Source organism: Mirounga leonina, unplaced genomic scaffold (genome assembly GCF_011800145.1).
Source record: "Mirounga leonina isolate KUSES-001 unplaced genomic scaffold, KU_Mleo_1.0 Mir_94, whole genome shotgun sequence".
Classification (NCBI taxonomy): domain Eukaryota; kingdom Metazoa; phylum Chordata; class Mammalia; order Carnivora; family Phocidae; genus Mirounga; species Mirounga leonina.
In genome coordinates this window covers 23,322,743-23,341,264 of record NW_023270855.1, presented here as the reverse complement: position 1 = coordinate 23,341,264, position 18,522 = coordinate 23,322,743, and the positions used below count along the sequence as shown (strand labels likewise).

Genomic DNA, 18,522 nt, shown 5'->3' with positions numbered 1-18,522 from the left:
AAGTACAACTACCCTGAGTTAATCATTCAGGGCTTCTGAGAGCTAGAAGCACTTGCACAGAGAGAAGAGGAGAAAGGGACTGTTGTGCCCTTTGCTCACAGAAACATGTTCGAGAACGGAAACTGTGCTGGTCGCCAAACCGGCACCCGAGAGGGTAATGGAAATCCTTGCAAAGAAGAAAGTCAGAAGAGAGCGTTAACACGTCAAGAATTATAAACCAGTTCTCACTGGCCTTCAGGTCTATGGAGCAGTGTGATAAAAACCTTTCTATGCAGCTTTACTGTGAGCCTCGTATCAGTGAAAAAAAGGCATTCATGAAACCATTTCCCCTTCTGCACGAGAACGTGACCTTCGGCGAACTGGCTGGCTCTGCTCTCCAGAAATGAAGACGGCACGCATCAACTGTGTTTTTAGGTAACACTGCGTGTGATTTAAAAAAGAGGCTTGACCGGTACGTTGCATCTGGACTGGGAAAAGCTACAGCGACTCTTGGAAACTGGCCGTCTCTTATGGGGATCCTGGGGGATCTGCCAGAGCAGCTGGTGCAGGAGATACTGGCCCCTGTGGGACGTGAGGTGTCGCAAACTGCCCCAGGTGGATCCCAGCCCCTCGCCCCTGAGCGGTGCTGTTCAGGCTTCTAGAAGGACTCCCCCTGGAGGAAATGTCTGACACCGTCCTGCCAGCAAGCTGTGGTCCCCCTGCAGGAACGTTCATGCCAAGAGGGGGTGCTATGAACATCCTGTGAGCTGGAATGCCTAGGTGAACTGTAGATGATCTCTTAGTGGCTGTCCCAACTTCCCAGTTCAGGCAGCCTGCTGTGTATAGCATAAACCCCTCTTCTCCTTATCGTCGTCATTGTCCTAGTCAACATGCAGAGCGCACGTGCTATGTGCCAGGCACTGTGACTGACCGCACACTCTACGGCTCATCCTCAAAATACACTGAGCTAGATACTAGAATCATCCCATTTCACAGGTGAGTGGACAGGGGCAACTTCGGGGGATACCTTGGCAGGTGGAGCAGGATATGGGAAGAAGCAGGGAAACGGCAGGCAAAGAAAGAAAAGGGAAAAATGACTGCTGAAAACAACTAAGCAAAGAGCAGGTATAATTCAACACGTCTTTTTTTTTTTTTTTTTTTTAAGATTTTTATTTATCCATTTGAGAGAGAGAGAGAGAGAGACAGTGAGAAAGGGAACAGAAGCAGGGAGAGTGGGAGAGGGAGAAGCAGGCCTCCTGCCGAGCAGGAAGCTCGATGCAGACCCTGGGATCATGACCTGAGCCGAAGGCAGACGTTTAACGACTGAGCCACCCAGGTGCACCTCAACACATGTCTTTATGTTTATGCCTAAGACTCGCCCTTGGTAGTGAGCTGACATGCACGGCACAAATTGTCACCGAGCGAGTAGCAAAGGGAAGCTACAATCAAGCAAAGGCCGATGGCAATTACAGGAGGCCACACGGCAAAAGAGAGGCAAGCTCGTCCCACGTGGGTCAGGTCGGGGGGTCAGAGAGGTTAAACAAATGACAGTGTTCACATGTGTGTCTCAGAGCAACACCAAGCACACGTTTCTGGAGCTCCACCTGCCCGAAGGGGGAAAGAAATCTTCCACTGCTTCATTCAAAAATTTAAAGAACAGAGGTATATGTGCACGCAAACATTTCTGCCCATACGTATGCGGACATGTGCATGCAGAGACACATTCACATCCATCTATCTGCACAGGTGTGTACATGTGTGTATATTTCATTGTGTGTGTCTTAGAAGATTGCATTTCCCCACATCAGAGCCACACATTCACAGAGCCAGGCAAAGACAAAGACGAAGCAGAGGACATTCTTACTTACTGTGTCCCACATCACGATGTATACATCTGTGCCAAATGAATTATTAACGTGCTGAGTAATATAAAGATTGATAAAGTCACAGAAGTGGTGATACATGTTAACACCTGGTATTGGAAAAAAGAAATCTATGTTAATTAACCCCAGAGAGCAAAGGATTCAGCAATTTTTATTCTACCCCACCTATTTATAGTGTGATAGACTTTTAGCTGAAAATAATTGGGAGAAAAAAAAAAATAAGAGTTTTCTCCAAACACAAAAGGATCTGTACTCAGGTAGTCCTCAATTAATAGATGACTGGGTTCAAAAATTCACTTTAAAATTGCCTATTTAGAAATCAGGAATGCATTATCCCATATACACTAAATAACAAATGATCAGTAAATTCCAAGAAAAAAATATTAGAAGTCTATTTAGCTCAAAATGGGGTAGAACTATAAGGCCATGAAGACTAAGTTTATTTTTTATGATCACTTACTTTTAAAAATCAAGTAAGCAATATCTATTTATCACAGAAGTATCAACAATGATAGCACTATTAATATTTTGGTATTTTTTATTTCTGTCTTTTTTTTTCCTTTTTCATCGTGATTTATAGCATTGCTTCTTGGGAAAATATTAACCAACTATCATTGAAAAGGGCTCAGTGTCTCATGTTCTCATTGAAAGAGGATGAACTTTGGAATCAGAAAAACCAGGCTGAATACAGCTCAGCCATTCATGAGCAACATTCTCAGATGAGCTGGTAACGTTCCTAAACTTTAGCTTCTCTACGAGAAACAGGAAATCCTTATACTTAGGTGGCAGCTTTGTTAGGAGACACCCAAAGATCTTGTACCTCAAAGCACCCAGCCCCACACATGGCACACAGTGAAATTGTAATGAAGACTACCTGGGTCCTGCTGGGTCAAATAGGGGAAGGGGGGTGTGGGTGCAGCTATTTCTAAGGTGGTAAGTCCATCATTCCAAAGAAACCGAACATGCGCTCTTTCAACATAGGTACCCAGGACCCAGTATCCAACCTGTCAATATGCAAATCTAAACGGCATGAAATTCCAAGAAGTGACATGTGACACATGCACTTTAAAAGGACAGAAAATGTTGACTGAACAAAAAAGTGACTATTTCAAAAGCAGAAATCACAACACATCATGACTTCACTCCCACAGTGAATAATAACGTTGTGTGCCCGAAAATAAGAGTAAAAAATCTTCAGTTTATGTCAGCCAGGTCATTATGCTGTATACCCTCAAGTTATACAGGGCTGCAGGTCAATTACATCTCAATGGAACAGAAAGAAAAAAGAGAAAATCGTTTTTAGAGAGGAATATTTGGAGACAACTCCTTTCATCCTTCAGAACCATTTGGCAAAGAGCATATTTTCAAATTAATGAGAAAAACACAGTTCTGTGACAACACATCCTTCTTTCCAGGTGAGCACAGAGCACACATGAACTCCCTCGTGGGTTATCCAGCAAGTTCATAACATGGACTGGGGAAGGCAGCCCAGACCCGTGCTCGGTGGTGCAAGGAGGGAGAAAACGCAGGTTCCATGCTCCAGAAATGTGCCCCCAAGTGAGTCATGTTCTATAAAACGCTCATTCTCTCTCGGTGAAGAGTCGATGTGGAAAGGGAAATGGGATGAGGGCGAAAGAAGAAAAAAGGAGAGTTTCGAATATAGGAAAGAAAGCGCCCGGGTCTACACTGGCCTATTATTCTCACTTTACACACTTTACTGCCTGCATACCAGCATCCATTTAAGAGCTCACAGACATCTACCTGAATAGATGCTTGGCCCCTTCTCAGTCTGCGTATTTGAAAAATAGGCATGCAGCATTCTTACTCGCTCATATTTCAAAAACCTCCACTTGTCTGGTTTCTGGACCTCATGCGTTGTTACATAAGAATTGCAGCTTCAGGAAGCAGAGCACATTAAAAATATAATCAATACATGACAGTGATTCTGAACTATTCATGACAGAGGGCTCTCTATATTCCCACCCCCCCCGCCCGGGAGGCCCGGCGGGGGGTGCACGTGGACGTGGCCAAGTAAGCTTCAGCTCTCAAGAGGAGACATGGAACCTGCACGGCAACTGGCTCACCAAGTTTAAGCTGTGCTTGCGAGTTGAGAGTCACAAGCTCTAAGTGTAAATGGGAAAATAATTCTAAATTTAACTTTTCTTTCATCCTCCCCGCCCCCGCCAAGAATATAGGGCCCTGCTGACTTCCAGAGGAATTTTAAGTTCACTTCAGTCACAGAACCGATGTCAGGATATTTGCCAGAAGAACTCAGTGGGCATTCCTTTTCCACCCACAGTACACACACGGTTTTTACTTTTAAATTTTTTCTAGCGAAGCACAACACAAAAATCAAGTGATTTTAGAGAAACCGGGTGGGGTCAATTTAGTTACAGAAGGTGCCCATATATAGCTTTTTCTCTCATCTTTTGATTCTGAGTGAGTCATTTGATACAAATGTGCAGGTCCCCTCTAAAATACCAAAGGTTTCATATCGTGGGAAGTTCAAACTAGCTCACACCTTCAGAGAAGAAAGCAAAACTCAAACCCACCACTTCACGTCACACAGCCTGCCCGAAAGTCCCAGGAAATCACGACATACACATATCAAAAATGGATCAAAGCCTCATTCACCAGTAACTAAGTATCGGACAAATTTAACTTCCCACCTGCATCCAGTTTCATGAAGTAGGTTGGTTTTTCAATAACAACGTCACATTTAGCATCTTCTAGAGGTCTGAAGTTGAGCTGAGCATAGCTTTGCAGCTCAGCAAACCTGCAATAATGAATTGGAAGATAGTTTCAAAGGTCCTCCTGAACTTTTGACAGCAACACTGTAACTTAGGATCTGCTTAATACAGGGATTTTCTTTCTGGAATATGATTTTATGAAGACGTGTGGAACTTCTCAAACATACTAACATTTCTATAACTTGATACCAAATTTTAATGCTGAGACAAGGAACAAAAATGACTTCAAATGTCAGCCTCATGTACAAGATAACTGGGAATTTCCTAGACAAAGAAGAAATTTACACATAGAATTGGCTAAATAATCTACCCAGTAAAGTGGGAAGATTCAAGAAGGCTTCCTGGGGTCTTGTGATAGACTTCTTGGATGCTGAGACAGATGACATTCCAAAAATTATTGAGTGGGCGCCTGGGTGGCTCAGTTGGTTAAGCGACTGCCTTCGGCTCAGGTCATGATCCTAGAGTCCCGGGATCGAGTCCCGCCATCGGGCTCCCTGCTCGGCGGGGAGTCTGCTTCTCCCTCTGACCCTCCCCCCTCTCATGTACTCGCTCTCTCTCATTCTCTCTGTCTCAAATAAATAAATAAAATCTTAAAAAAAAAAAAAATTTACAAAATGTAAAAAAAAAAAAAAAAAAGAGGTAGAGATTAATTCCCTCCCCTTAAGGGTGGACTGGACTTAGTGATTTACTTCTAATGAACAGAATATGGCAGAAACGATGGTGTGTGACGTCTGAGGTTAGGGTATACGAAGACTGAAGCCTCCATCCTAGGGTACATGCTTGGTCTCTTGCGTGCATGCTTGTGCGCTCTCTCTCATGCTCTCTCTCTTCTCTCTCTCTCTCTCAGGGAAGCCATGCTGTAAGGAGCACTAATGGAGAAGCCCATGTGGCAAAAAGATGATACCTCTAGCCAACAGCCAGAGACAAACTGAGTGAGCCTAGAAGCAGAATCTCCAGGCCGGGTTGAGTCTAGAGATGGCTACAGCCCTTGTCAATAGCTGCTCCTGAGCCAGAAACACTCAGCTACGCTCCTCCAAATCCTGACCATCAGAAACTTCGTGAGCGGGCGCCTGGGTGGCTCAGTTGGTTAAGCGACTGCCTTCGGCTCAGGTCATGATCCTGGAGTCCCGGGATCGAGTCCCGCATCGGGCTCCCTGCTCGGCGGGGGGTCTGCTTCTCCCTCTGCCCTCTTCCCTCTCGTGCTCTCTGTCTCTCATTCTCTCTCTCTCAAATAAATAAATAAAAATCTTTAAAAAAAAAAAAAGAAAAAAAGAAACTTCGTGAGCTAATGAAGTGTGTTGTCTTAGGCTGTTAAATTTTGGAGTAATTTGTTATCAAACAGATAATGAAAAAAAATCTACCCTAGGTTATATTTTGGAGTAATTTGTTACATGGCAATAAATAACTAATATAAATACACCTTAGAGAACTTCCACCATGTGGAATCAGTTATCAAAATGTGCTAGGAATCAAGAGGTCCACTAGAATGGAAGAACTCCTACTGCAGAACTCTATTAAGTGTTAAAAAGAAACAACAGGCCCAGAAGGGAGGCACGTCACCAAACCAAGGCTTAATGCCTACCCTAATTACAGTTTCAACCTTCTCTAGGAATGTAGTCTTAACCAGCCCGTCTATAATTTTCTGGTCAGCACCAACGAGGTCATCGACCACACAGACCCTCCCTGTCCCCCATTGGAAGATGAGGTGATCTCCTTTCCTTGTCCCTGCCCCCTTCTGCCACGAAAAGCCTTCCATTTTGTACAGATCCTTGGAGCTCCTCTCTGTTTGCTAGATGGGATGCTGCCCAATTTGTGAATTGTTGAATAGAGCCAGCTAGGTCTTCAAAGTTACTCAGCTGAATTTTGATTTTTTAACATAAGTTAGGGAAGATGTTACAGTGTAGACTGTCAAATGCCGTACAAATGTATGGTAGAATATTATCCCGAAGGATATGCATAGCATGAATGTTTGACCTCAACAATTAACATTAAGTAAGAGTATCCTATGTGACCTGTGATATTGTCATTTATAATAAGATATATACATATTCAGTCTTCTTTCCCATTTCCCCACACAGAGTTCCTGAAAGCCTTGGAATTTCCAAGTGATAAGAGTCAGAAAGGTGTCTTTTGTTATGCTAACGAGGTACTTTTGACCTCCCTAAGACTGGGGGCTGGTTGCCAGGAGAACTAATCACGTGATTAGAGGGTTGGCGTTTTCAGTCCCATCCCCCACCTTAGGGGAATAAAAAGGGGCTGGAGTTTGAATCAATTGCCAATGTCCAATAATTTAATCAATCGTGCCTATGTAATGAAGCCTCCATAAAAACCGAAGAGGAGAGGGCTCAGAGGCCTTCTGAGTAGGAGAAGACATGGAGATACAAGGACAGTCGGGTGCCGGGAGAGGGCATGGAAGCTCTGCACCCCTTTCCTGAACCTTGTGCTAGGCATCTCTTCCATCTGGCTGTTCCTGAGCTGTATCCTTCTATAATACAATATTCTATGATATAATAATATAACTGGTAGACTCATAAGTAAAATGCATCTCAAAGTTATTTGAGCCGCTCTAGCAAATGAATCTAACCCAATCTACAGCAGATTGGTCAGAAGCCCAGGTGATCACCTAGGCTTGCAACTGGGGTCTAAATTCTGGGACTGAGCCCTTAACCTGTGGGATCTGATGCTGTTTCCAGGTAGACGGTGTCAGAATTGAGTTAAACTGTAAGACATCTAGCTGTTGGAGAATCGCCTGGTGGTGTGTGGAAAACCTGACATACAGGTTGGAATTGAGTGCTCAGCTTCGAATAAAGGGGCAGCATGAGAGTTTCTTTGGGATGACAGAACAGTTCTGTATTCTGATTGTGGTAGTAGTTCATGCATGTGGACATGTGATATAAATTTCATAGAACTATGTATCCAAGATAAAAAAAAAAATAGAAAAGAGTGCATATAAACACTGGGAAAATTCAAATGTGTTTAGTTAATAATATTGTACCAATGTCAATTTCCTGGTTTTGACCATTGTGCTATGGTTACGTAAGCTGTCATCATTAGAGGAAGCTGGGGGAAAGGTACAAGGGGAACTCTTTATATTATTTTTAAACTTCTGTAAGCCTAAAATTATTTTTAAATAAAAAGTTTTTTAAAGTACCCTAATTTCCTAATTTCTAGAGATAACAAATCAGACCACAGAGCTAATTTATTATTAAAAATGTTTTAAGGGCGCCTGGGTGGCTCGGATGGTTGGGCGTCCACCTTCAGCTCAGGTCATGATCCCAGGTTCCTGGGATCAAGCCCTGCATCGGGCTCCCTGCTCGGCGGGGAGCCTGCTTCTCCCTCTCTCACTCCCCCTGCTTGTGTTCCTGCTCTCGCTGTCTCTCTCTGTCAAATAAATAAAATCTTAAAAAAAAAAAAAAATGTTTTAAATCAAAATGTGTTCTCCAATTTATATAAAGTTCAAAAAGCTGATCAGAGGTGTTGAAAGTCAGGGTAGGGTTTACAACTTTGAAGAGAAGCCTGGGGTGCTGGTTGGAGCCCAACGCGAGGCTGGATCCCAACGCGAGGCTGGATCCCAGGACCCTGAGGTCATGACCTGAGCCGAAGGCAGACGCTTAACCGACTGAGCCACCCAGGCACCCCTAAATGTCTATCCCTTTTAAACATGTGTTTCTCAAACACATGTACAGTTACAAGGAGTTAATAAAAATTCATTTTTGAACAGATTTTTTTCTTTCATTAGCAATCAGTAAATCCTATATCATACTTCCTCATATTTTATAAACATATGTTTAATCCAAATACAACTGATAGATTCACTCTGTAGCCATCACTCCCTCGAAGCTCATGCCAAATTCTCCACAAATGAAGTAACACTTCCCATTCGAAAGTCCCTTCCAATGTGCCAGAAACAAAAGCAAATATTTTAGAAACATATTTTTAAAAAAATAATCTTACCAAGACTGCAGAGGGCTTTTGCGCTGACCTTGAGACATCAATGTCCGAGTGTCCAGTGTGCAGTATCCTCCGATTTCACCACTCTGGAGAAAATCCTCCTTAAATCTGGTGGATGACCAAAACTTAAGCTGAGTTTGAAAAATTTTACCACTACATAAGCACATGGGATGTAACTAAGGTGGTTTACCACTTTCCAAAATCAGTGTGTTGGTAGAATTTCACTCTATTATAAGAGAATGTTTCAAATATACACAAAAGTAGCAGAGTGGGACAGAAACCCGATGGACCCATAATCCAGCTTTTCAATGATTAACCTGTGGCCTGACTACGTCTTCCATGCTCCACCCATTTCCCAACCTCATCGCCATATTATTATGAAGCAAACCCAAGGCATATCCCTGGACCTGGAAATATTTCAGAATCTCCATTAGGTTTTAACATCAACCACTTCCGTACCTGTCATGGTTTCTCTTGATGTTTCTTAAATCAAGATAGAGATTGGATGCTCTGCAGTACTGAAGATAACGGGAACACACCAGGCTTGAGTCATGCTGAATTGAGTTTGGGAAAAAAGAAAAAATTAACTCCAGGTACTAACATTTTGAGGACATTCTCAGACTTGCCAGACAAGTTCACAGCATGTGCACCTTCAGGTTGAAAACACACAATATGAGGAGAACAGCTTCTTTTTTAAAACATTTTTATTTAAATTCAATTAATTAACATACAGTGTATTATTAGTTTCAGAGGTAGAGTTCAGTGATTCATCAGGAGAATAGCTTCTGAAAAGCTGCTTCTGCAGATGGATTTTTCCCCTCCCCAGCAGACTCTGGTGAAGCCTAATTTTGCCAGTGCACATGAATACTTTCAGGTTACTACAAAGAACTCCCAAATGTTCTATTTATATCATCTCAAACTTTACGGCTTTATGTGTGGTTCAGTTCAGTCCTCTTTAAAAAAAAAAAAAAAAAAAAAAAGCACTCAGAGCCATCAATAACCCCGTAGCTATGCGGAAAAAGCATTTTTCAAAGCCAAGCCAAATGAAACAAAGAAGAATGAATGCACACGTTAAGAGACATTAAAACGAAGGCTGGAAGGGCACTTTGCTAATTTTAATAAGACATGCTTTCTACAAACCATAAAGCTTCTGGGAGTCCCTGTCTCAACAGCAGTAAGAGGGCAATGTTTTTTAAACCACTGAAATAAAAGAGCTTAAGAGTCAACTACCAGAGCCCGCTTCTCTTTTTTCCAGTCTGGTTTGTTCAGAAATAGGAATGGTTTCAAAAACTTTTATCCACTCTGGATTTTATTTAAAGATTTAAATGCCATTTTATTGTTTTCCCATAATTCCCAATGAACACAAGGCCTTCACCTTAACCCATATGGGGTTTTGGAATCAGTAGTTGGTAAGGGATCAGGCTCTGATTGCACAAAATCTATTTTTTTTTTTTTTAAGATTTTATTTATTTATTTGCGAGAGAGAATGAGAGACAGAGAGCACGAGAGGGAGGAGGGTCAGAGGGAGAAGCAGACTCCCCGCCGAGCAGGGAGCCCGATGCGGGACTCGATGCGGGACTCGATCCTGGGACTCCAGGATCATGACCTGAGCCGAAGGCAGTCGCTTAACCAACTGAGCCACCCAGGCGCCCTTGCACAAAATCTATTAAGGTAGATCTTGGCCAGGGAAGATTCTACATACTGCCTTGGACGAGGTGTGTGGGGTGGGGTTGTGGCTCTCCCCTTGCCCCTTCCACATCAACAGGTGGACTCCAGCCAGACTATGCGACACACACAAAAGAGTGTATGTTAAGGGTACCCAGCAGCAGTGTGGCTAAAGCCCGGCCTCCCTCCTTTGGGGTTCATCCATCTCCCCACAATTGCTTCAAGTTCTATTACATGATATCTCCAAAAGCACTATAGAGTGGGCGCCTGGTGGCTCAGTCGGTTAAGTATCTGCCTCAGGTCATGATCACAGGGTCCTGGGATCCAGGCTGGCATCAGGCTCCCTGCTCAGTGGGGAGCCTGCTTCTCTCTCTGCCCTCCCCCTCATTCTCTCTCTTTCTCTTTCTCTCTCTCTCTCTCTCTCTCGCAAAAATAAAATAAGTAAAAATACTTTTTAAAAAGCGCTATAGAGCATATATTCAGTTTCTTAATGAAAGTGAATTAAGAAAAAAAATTGTTTTTAATTTTCTAGATTGCCTGGAGATAATAAAGACCCCTGAGATGTTCAAGAACACTGACAGATACGAAACCTTAAGAGTAAGTGCTCACACCCCCATGGACCTTTAAAAACTAACACTGAGCCCTTTGCTGGGAGCCCAGTCCCGCCCTGAGCACGTTTTTTTTTTTTAAGATTTTATTTATTTATTTGACACAAAGAGAGAGACAGCGAGAGAGGGAACACAAGCAGGGGGAGAGTGGGAGAGGGAGAAGCAGGCCTCCCGCTGAGCAGGGAGCCCGACGTGGGGCTAGATCCCAGGACCCTGGGATCATGATCTGAGCCGAAGGCAGACGCGCTTAATAACTGAGCCACCCAGGCGCCCCGCACTGAGCATTTTTATAAGCAGAATGAGCATTTTTATAAGCTCATTTCTTCCCAACCACAAGCTATGACATGGGCATAGCTTGAAAGGAAAAGAAACTGAAACATGGAAAGGTTGAGTGCTCTAAGAATCAGGTTTTGAACCCTACAGTATGGAGGGAGCCTGCTTTTCTCCTGACTACCCAAAACTGGCTCTTGGCAACGTGCTTGGCTGACCCACTGAGCACAATGCACTATGGTTGAAAGCACATAGAAGATCTGTATCCCAATTCTAGATGGACGAGTCTACCTAGGAGCTGTGTGCTCCTGGAGAAGTCACTTCACCTTTCAGAGGACCCTGTTTTCCTCTGTGGTCAAGTAGCATCAGTTAATACCTACCCTGTCTATCTTGCTGCAGGGCTAGCTAACATAGAGAAAAGCTTTTTGCAAACTGTAAAGTCCTAAACAAACATAGAGCGGTCTGGCGGGGGGCGGGGGGGCATGTATCCTCTGTCCCGAACTCCTTGTGAGGGAATTCAGAAAGATGCAGTTTATCAACTTATCTTCTTTAGCATAATGCTGGGGGCGGGGAAATTCTAAACCTAGTAATATTTTAACTGCCTCAAAATAGGACCATCTGATATATGTGTGAAAATGACGACAGGGCTTCCAAAGGAAACAGAATGACTTGTTCTAGGAAGTTAAATAAAAGTCACAGCCAATAAACACGTGAGTAAGGATCCCTCTCCTGGAGCCATCTATCTTGTTTTTACAGGACAATCTAAACACTAGGAGTATCTGAAAAGAAACACTCACCATTTCCTTAGGCTGGCAGAGCACATGCAGTTCCTCCAGACGCTCTCCCGCATATCCAAAGTCAGCTTGTTTCCAGAATATGTCCTGGGCGGATTCAAGGGTATCTGTCCTATTTGCAGTCAAAAAGATTCCATTAAAAAAAAGAGGGGGGGGGGGCACCTGGGTGGCTCAGTCATTAAGCGTCTGCCTTCAGCTCAGGTCATGATCCCAGAGTCCTGTGATGGAGCCCCACATCGGGCTCTCTGCTCAGCGGGAAGCCTGCTTCTCCCTCTCCCACTCCCCTTGCTTATGTTCCCTCTCTCCCTGTGTCTCTCTCTGTCAAATAAATAAAATCTTTCAAAAAAAAAAAGATTCCATGATTTTTCTCTTTTGCCTTTTCTGAGCCTTGAGTTTCCTTTCTAAAGGTTAAATTGCCAGAAGTCTGTCATTAAGTTTTTTAACCATCACAATCTTCCTGCAACTCCCTTGCTACAAGGAGATACCAAAATAAGTTATTCACAGATTTTCTTTCTTTCTTATACTAAGAATATACAACAAAAATGTATGAAGTTAGGGTCATCTGGAACTGAAGAAAATGAGAGAAAACGAGCTACTAATTACCATATTTTCTTTACTCCACTAACCTTGCATGTCTTGTACTAGAAATACTAATTATACTTCACACTCCCCTCCGGAATCAAGAGGAAACCATCGAGTTATCTTTTTAGTGTTTGTTGGAGGGAAAAACTTTCTGGTGATCCATACTGCTTTCTCTCTCTGGCAGAGGAAAGAACTGATATTCCTGTACATGGCGGCAGGAGGGTGGGGAGGTAAGTCAACTTGAATCCATGACTGTGTAAGCAAATTAATATCTAAAGGAATTACTATCTAAAACCAAAAGAATCCAGGTGGGTGGTGGACCATCAGCATACAGTACAAAGAAAGATGATTTAAAGGGGAGGAGGATTCCGTCTAGAAGCTTACCATCCCATGTCGACGTAGGTGCAGACGGGGTAACCAAATCTGAACTCTGGTTTGCAGGATTTCTCATAACCCCAGCAGTATTTTAGATTCTCTAAGTGTTTCTAGAACATAAAACGTGTACGTTTACACTGGTCTCCCTCCTTCTGACATTTAGAGAGGACTCTTCAGATTCTCCCATGAAGAAAACAAATTTTCATAGAACTTTCACTTTCACATCTTATAATACATATTCATATAATAAAAGGAATTAGAATAAATCCTAAGAGTAACAGTCTCCAAGTTCTCAACCACAATGATCCTTAATCATCACTCCCCCACCACCACGTCTGGGCCCCAACCAAAAGCACAGCCTTTCCCTACACTACCAAAGAACACTTGAACTGGAATTTCCTGAAGGAGCTTGATGAAGCTGCCTTTCTCAGTGAGCAAAGTGATTCTAAAATCAATCCCTAAAGAGTCACATAAAATGAAATTTCTATGACCAAAAGAATCACAGCAAAATTAAACGGATTAGCGTCTTTACTCATTAATCAAGAAGAAATCAGTAAGAAACGCCACAAGACTGGACACAGCAGCAGCTGTTGGCCGAGGCCTCTCTTCTGCAAGGCCCAGGAGCAACACTGGTCTGATTCCCAGGTCTGCTTCTCCATATGCTTCCTGAGCCAGCACCATAGGAAAGGAAGTTTCTCACAAGGCCCAGCTTTGATCTCTGAGACCTCCTGAGACATCTTAATGGGCTCCAATTGGAGGCCTTTCCAACAACTCTAAAACAGAAGGATGGCCATAGTAACAGTCATAATTATGTGCAGACAGGGGCGGAGGTGTTATTACTGAAATTAAATGCTAAGTGACCCTCTGAAGGGCGATTAAAGAAAAAAAGAGGTGTGAAATTCTCTAGTGACTTTTAATTATACATTCTTGTCTAGATAAAATCTAATTCCTTTTGTTTACGGAATATACAAATAGTATTGACTGACAATTTATTTTATGAGTGATTGAGATTTTAAATTTTAGTTGCGATTCAGATTTTAAATCCCACTCTTGTGAATGGGATATAATCTTAAGCAAAGTTTAGGCATTTAGAAGCACTAGACGAAATGCAAACAAAGTCTGACAGCTACCTTACAGAATGCTACCTTCAAGATCAGGTGATAAAGCAGAACCAAATCCTTTTAAAAATAAATAAGAGAGGGGCGCCTGGGTGGCTCAGTCGTTAAGCTCAGGTCATGATCCCAGGGTCGAGCCCCACACCCTGCTCGGCGGGAAGCCTGCTTCTCCCTCTCCCACTCCCCCTGCTTGTGTTCCCTCTCTCCCTGTGTCTCTCTCTGTCAAATAAATAAATAAAATCTTTAAAAATAAATAAATAAATAAGAGAAGAAAAATGAATACCTACCTTATAAGGACAATGTGAGTCTTTCTTACAGACCGTGGCGATATGCCTGTTATTGTGCAAAAAGAAGGGAATGTGCTCCTTGGGCAAGCGGATACTGGCATAGTTAAACAGAGGTTCGCCTGGAATGCCATCAGCCTTGGGAGAAGCCTCATCTTGGCAACTCAGTGAAACACCATGAAGCAATACTCCAAGGACAAGCAGCTTTAACATAGCAACCTCCAAACCTAGAGATCATATTGAAAAGGTTTTTGTTAAGACATATCCTTTAAAAGTCAAAGGGATCGAGGGCTCAGTATAATGACACGGAACCTTGTTACATCACTGAATAACGCTCCTTTGTTCAACGAATATTTATTGTGCACCTGCTCTGCTCCAGGCCCTGCATTAGGAGCTAGGTACACAGGGGGTGAACAAAACCAGGCCCTTGTTCTGACAGAGCTTATAACCTTTCTCAAACTTTCTCAGTCAAGAGCCAGGTAGTGAATATTTTTGTTTTGGGAGGCCATACAATCTCAGCGGGAACTACGCAACAGTACTTTTGCCATGAAAAGAGCCACAGCCTATCCTAAAGAATGGGGATGGTTGTGTTCTAATAAAACTTTATTTATAAAAATGGGGCAAAGGCCTTGATGTGACCCCAGTCACATATTACTGATGCCAGAAATAAAGTAGATAATATGATAGGCAATATAACATGGTGGTTCAGAACATGAACTCAGAAGCTAGACCACCTGGGTTTGAAATCCAGCTACAGTTTCCTAGCTTGTTGATCTTGAGCTATTTAACCTCACTGTGCTCCAGCTTTTCTATCTGTAAAATGGAAATAATAATAAACCTTTGTCATAGGGCTATTGTGACTTAAATACTGGTAAAATATTTAGACGTACCTGGCACATTAAATGCTATACAAGCATTCATTGAGTAAATGTTTAAAGCCACGTGGAATGGTGGGGTAAGGAAGAGGTTGCTAAATACTATTTGAGCTGAGACCTGAATGATGAGGAGCAGGGAAATCATGCCAGGGAGAGAGAAGAAAAGAAAGTGCAATAGCTCTGAGCATATATGTATCTGCTGAATAAAAACTAATAATCATGGGGCGCCTGGGGGGGCTCAGTCAGTTAAGCGTCTGAATCTTGATTTCAGCTCAGGTCTTGATCTCGGGGTCATGAGTTCAAGCCCCGAGTTGGGCTCCATGAGCCTACTAAAAAACAAACAAACAAACAAACCCTAATAATCACAATCCTATATGGGTTTGTTCTATATGCCAAGTACCTAGGATGCAGCAATGAACATGCAGTCCAAAACTCTTTACCCTTGTGAAGCTCACCTTCTAGTGGGTGTAATAACAATCTATGATAATAGTAACTACAACTCCGAAAACTCGGAAACTGTGCCATTAATCTATCCCCATCTTGCCTTAGCAATGTGAAAAGAGACAATAACCATCATGGACCTTACTGCATGTCTAACTCACCCCATAAGGATTAAATCTCATGGACTAGAATTCTATGTAACCCAGACAATAATTGTGCCATTCTTGCTTAACTTTAGTGAAATATTTTGCTCTATGAAAAAAAAAAAACGATGCTCTTCCCACCAAATGATAGGACCATATTACACATGAGCTACTCCCCAGTGAGATCTACAGTCACTGGAGCATGTTGGAAAAACCAGCTTTCAGAATCAGCCTTCACTGACTATGCCCAACGAAGATGGGGCCTTTAGAAACAAACTGCTATGTGAGTCCAGCCTAAAGTCCCAAGACCAAGGCTTCATAATAAAGAGTGTGGACACTGAAAAGGGATCTTTTTCCCCTCTGGAGTGGTAAATATAGTCGCTTCTCTCTTTCGTGGCTCTGAAGAGTATATTGTTACCTGTTGGAAAGGTGATCTGAATTAATACTTTTAGTTAGGACTTTCATCCAACAGTGAGTTGACAGTGATTTTAGAAAAGTTAAAAATACATATTAATAGTAACAGTGTACTTCTAATGGAATTATTTACCTCTTTAATTATCAGAACCATGCAGCTGTTGTGATGCTTCAGAGATCAGAAATCTGTCAGAAATGAAACATATTACCTTAAAAGGATGCCAAAGTAGACTTTATCATTCAGGTGATATTTTGGATTAAAGGAAATATGAAGAGAGAAAAAAAATTAATGAGCTAACCTCTAAGCACAAGGCCTGGCACTTAGCGAGACATTGTGTAAGCAAAAGGCCTGACTCATAGTGTGCTTTCCTTTCCTTAGTGAACACTAGACTGCGAAAAGCAAAATTATAGGTACCACTCTCAACACTGTCACTTAAACTAGATTCTAATGGTACGCAGAAGGATATGGTCCACTTTATACAGGCATCAACCGGTACAGGCCAAAGGGACACTCTGCGGGTAAAACATTCCTAGAGGAAACAATGTTCCTGGTTCTCATCCTATTGATCCTACTCACTGAATCATACTGCTACTTGAGCTTTCCTATTTACTACTTACTCCACCCTGACCATTCAACAGGCAGGATGGCCTATTTTTCTGATTCATTCTTTCCAGTAATGAAGTCATGTTATAACTAAGTCCTGACCTTCAGTTCTTCAAGTCCACTGTCCTTGACTGAGCTCTGGCTAAAACTAAACCCACTGATCCACGGAGAAGGAGTCAGACTTAAGTCATGGGAAAAATCTGAAGTCTCGGCTCAAAGGGCACGTACCTACTTGCATAAGCTAGAAGGGGTGGCTGCTGGAGCATGGAAAGCGCAGCCCCGGGGCCTGGCAGAAAGCCGGTCTGGCGCGCAGTCCTCTTGCAAGGCCCCCCAAGGATGGGTGGGTGCACTTCTCCAGCAGATGGAAGCTGGAGCGCCGCGCTACTTTTCCTTCAGTACAAAGCAACCGGCGCCTTCCTCTTCTGTATTCCTTCACCGGATTTCCTCGGGCCTAAAAGGTGGAGGAGGGAAAAAAAAAAAAGGAAGAGGCTGAAAGATGATGAGAGACGAGAGAGCCTGAGGCGGACAGGGACCACAGTGGGTGAGATGGGGCGGTGCTCCGTGACAGAGCTCGGGAAGTTTCAAGAAGACAGTGGACAGATGAAAAGTTGAACGCGTCTGAGACTCACACGGACTCCTAAACGGCTCGCCCGCACTGGGGCCACGGGTCTCACGGGCGGTAGAGGCAGGGGGTCAGAAAGGGCTTGGCTGCCTGAGATGCCGAGGGGAGGTGCACCAGCTGCGTGCCGCAACGTCAGCCCGGGAAGCGGGGCGCGCGGGCGGGGGCGGCGGCCACAGCGCTTCCGCAGCCACCCCGCCGCGCTCGGGTTCTTCACCCCAGGCGCCGGCGGGGCTGCCTCGGGGTCGCCGGGCCCCCGCACGTCGCCCGCCACCCTGCACTACGCTCCCCCCCCCACCTCCACCCAGTCCCCGGGGCCTGGGAAGGACCCGGGGAGCGGCTTCGCCCAGGTCTGGCACACCGACCCACGCGGCGCGGGGGGCGGAGAAGGGCATCCTTCGCAGTGGTCGGCGGGCTCCCGGGAGCCCCGCGCGCGCCGCTGCACGCGCCGTGAAGGGGCGAGCGCCCGCCTCCCCCGCCCGCAGGCGGGGGAAGGCGCGGGCGGAGTCCGCAGAGAGGCTGCAGCCCGCGGGGAAGGCGCGCGGGGAGCCCCGGCGGGAGAGGCGCGCGCAGCCGGGCCGCGGCGGCAGGGCGGCGGGTGAGGACTCCGCGGGTCGCCGAGCGAGTCCCACCTGGAGCCGGGGGAGCCAGGGCTGCGGAGGAGGAGGAGACAGCCGCTGCTCGGGAGCACGGAGTCGTCATAACCGGCTGCTGCGGCTCACCGGAAACCTCGGGCGCGGGAGCAGGGCCAGGGGGCGCCAGGGAGCCGCCGGGTGTGCGAGGCGGCCTGCGCCGGGAGGCGGGCCCGAGCCCCGCCGAGGGGCGGCCGGGGGCAGGGCCGGGAGCCGGGGCTCGGCGCGCGCGGCCGGACGCGGGGCGGCAGAGACGGGCGGGGGCTCCGTCTGTTCCTGGTCGCGCTCGCCCGCGGGCGCGCAGTGCGGGAGCCTGTGAGCCGGCGCCTGAGCCGAGCCGGAGAGGGAAGCGGGGTCACCAGGCTGGCCTGGCCCCCTGGGGGGAAGGAGGTAAGGCGCTTAGAGGACACTAGGACACCTGACTCTCCTTCTCATCTCCGTTCTGACTGCGTCGCACTGGCGCGGCTGCTTACTGTTCTCTTAATCAGGACAGAAGTTGCCGCCCTAACTTCCCGATGTAGGGCGCGGGCCAAGTGGG

At 45.0% G+C, this 18,522-nt stretch overlaps 1 protein-coding gene across 3 annotated transcripts in view; it reads right to left on the bottom strand.

The window, feature by feature from the left end:
- The window catches only part of EOGT (EGF domain specific O-linked N-acetylglucosamine transferase), a 36,750-nt gene extending 18,665 nt beyond the window's left edge, over positions 1-18,085 (bottom strand). The window contains exons 1-10 of one of the 3 annotated variants that reach the window (XM_034996365.1): positions 17,985-18,085; positions 16,962-17,184; positions 16,263-16,315; positions 14,260-14,483; positions 12,867-12,967; positions 11,904-12,012; positions 9,023-9,117; positions 8,567-8,671; positions 4,532-4,638; positions 1,848-1,951 (exon numbers count right to left, since the gene is read on the bottom strand). In XM_034996365.1, the coding sequence (XP_034852256.1) occupies positions 1,848-1,951; positions 4,532-4,638; positions 8,567-8,671; positions 9,023-9,117; positions 11,904-12,012; positions 12,867-12,967; positions 14,260-14,469 (831 nt within the window). In that variant the 5' untranslated portion in view covers positions 14,470-14,483; positions 16,263-16,315; positions 16,962-17,184; positions 17,985-18,085. Of the gene's footprint in view, positions 1-1,847; positions 1,952-4,531; positions 4,639-8,566; positions 8,672-9,022; positions 9,118-11,903; positions 12,013-12,866; positions 12,968-14,259; positions 14,484-16,262; positions 16,316-16,961; positions 17,185-17,362; positions 17,549-17,984 lie in introns of those variants that run through there. The other 2 variants (XM_034996367.1, XM_034996366.1) reach the window with 2 other exon arrangements.
- Between the last annotated feature and the right edge of the window lie 437 nt (positions 18,086-18,522).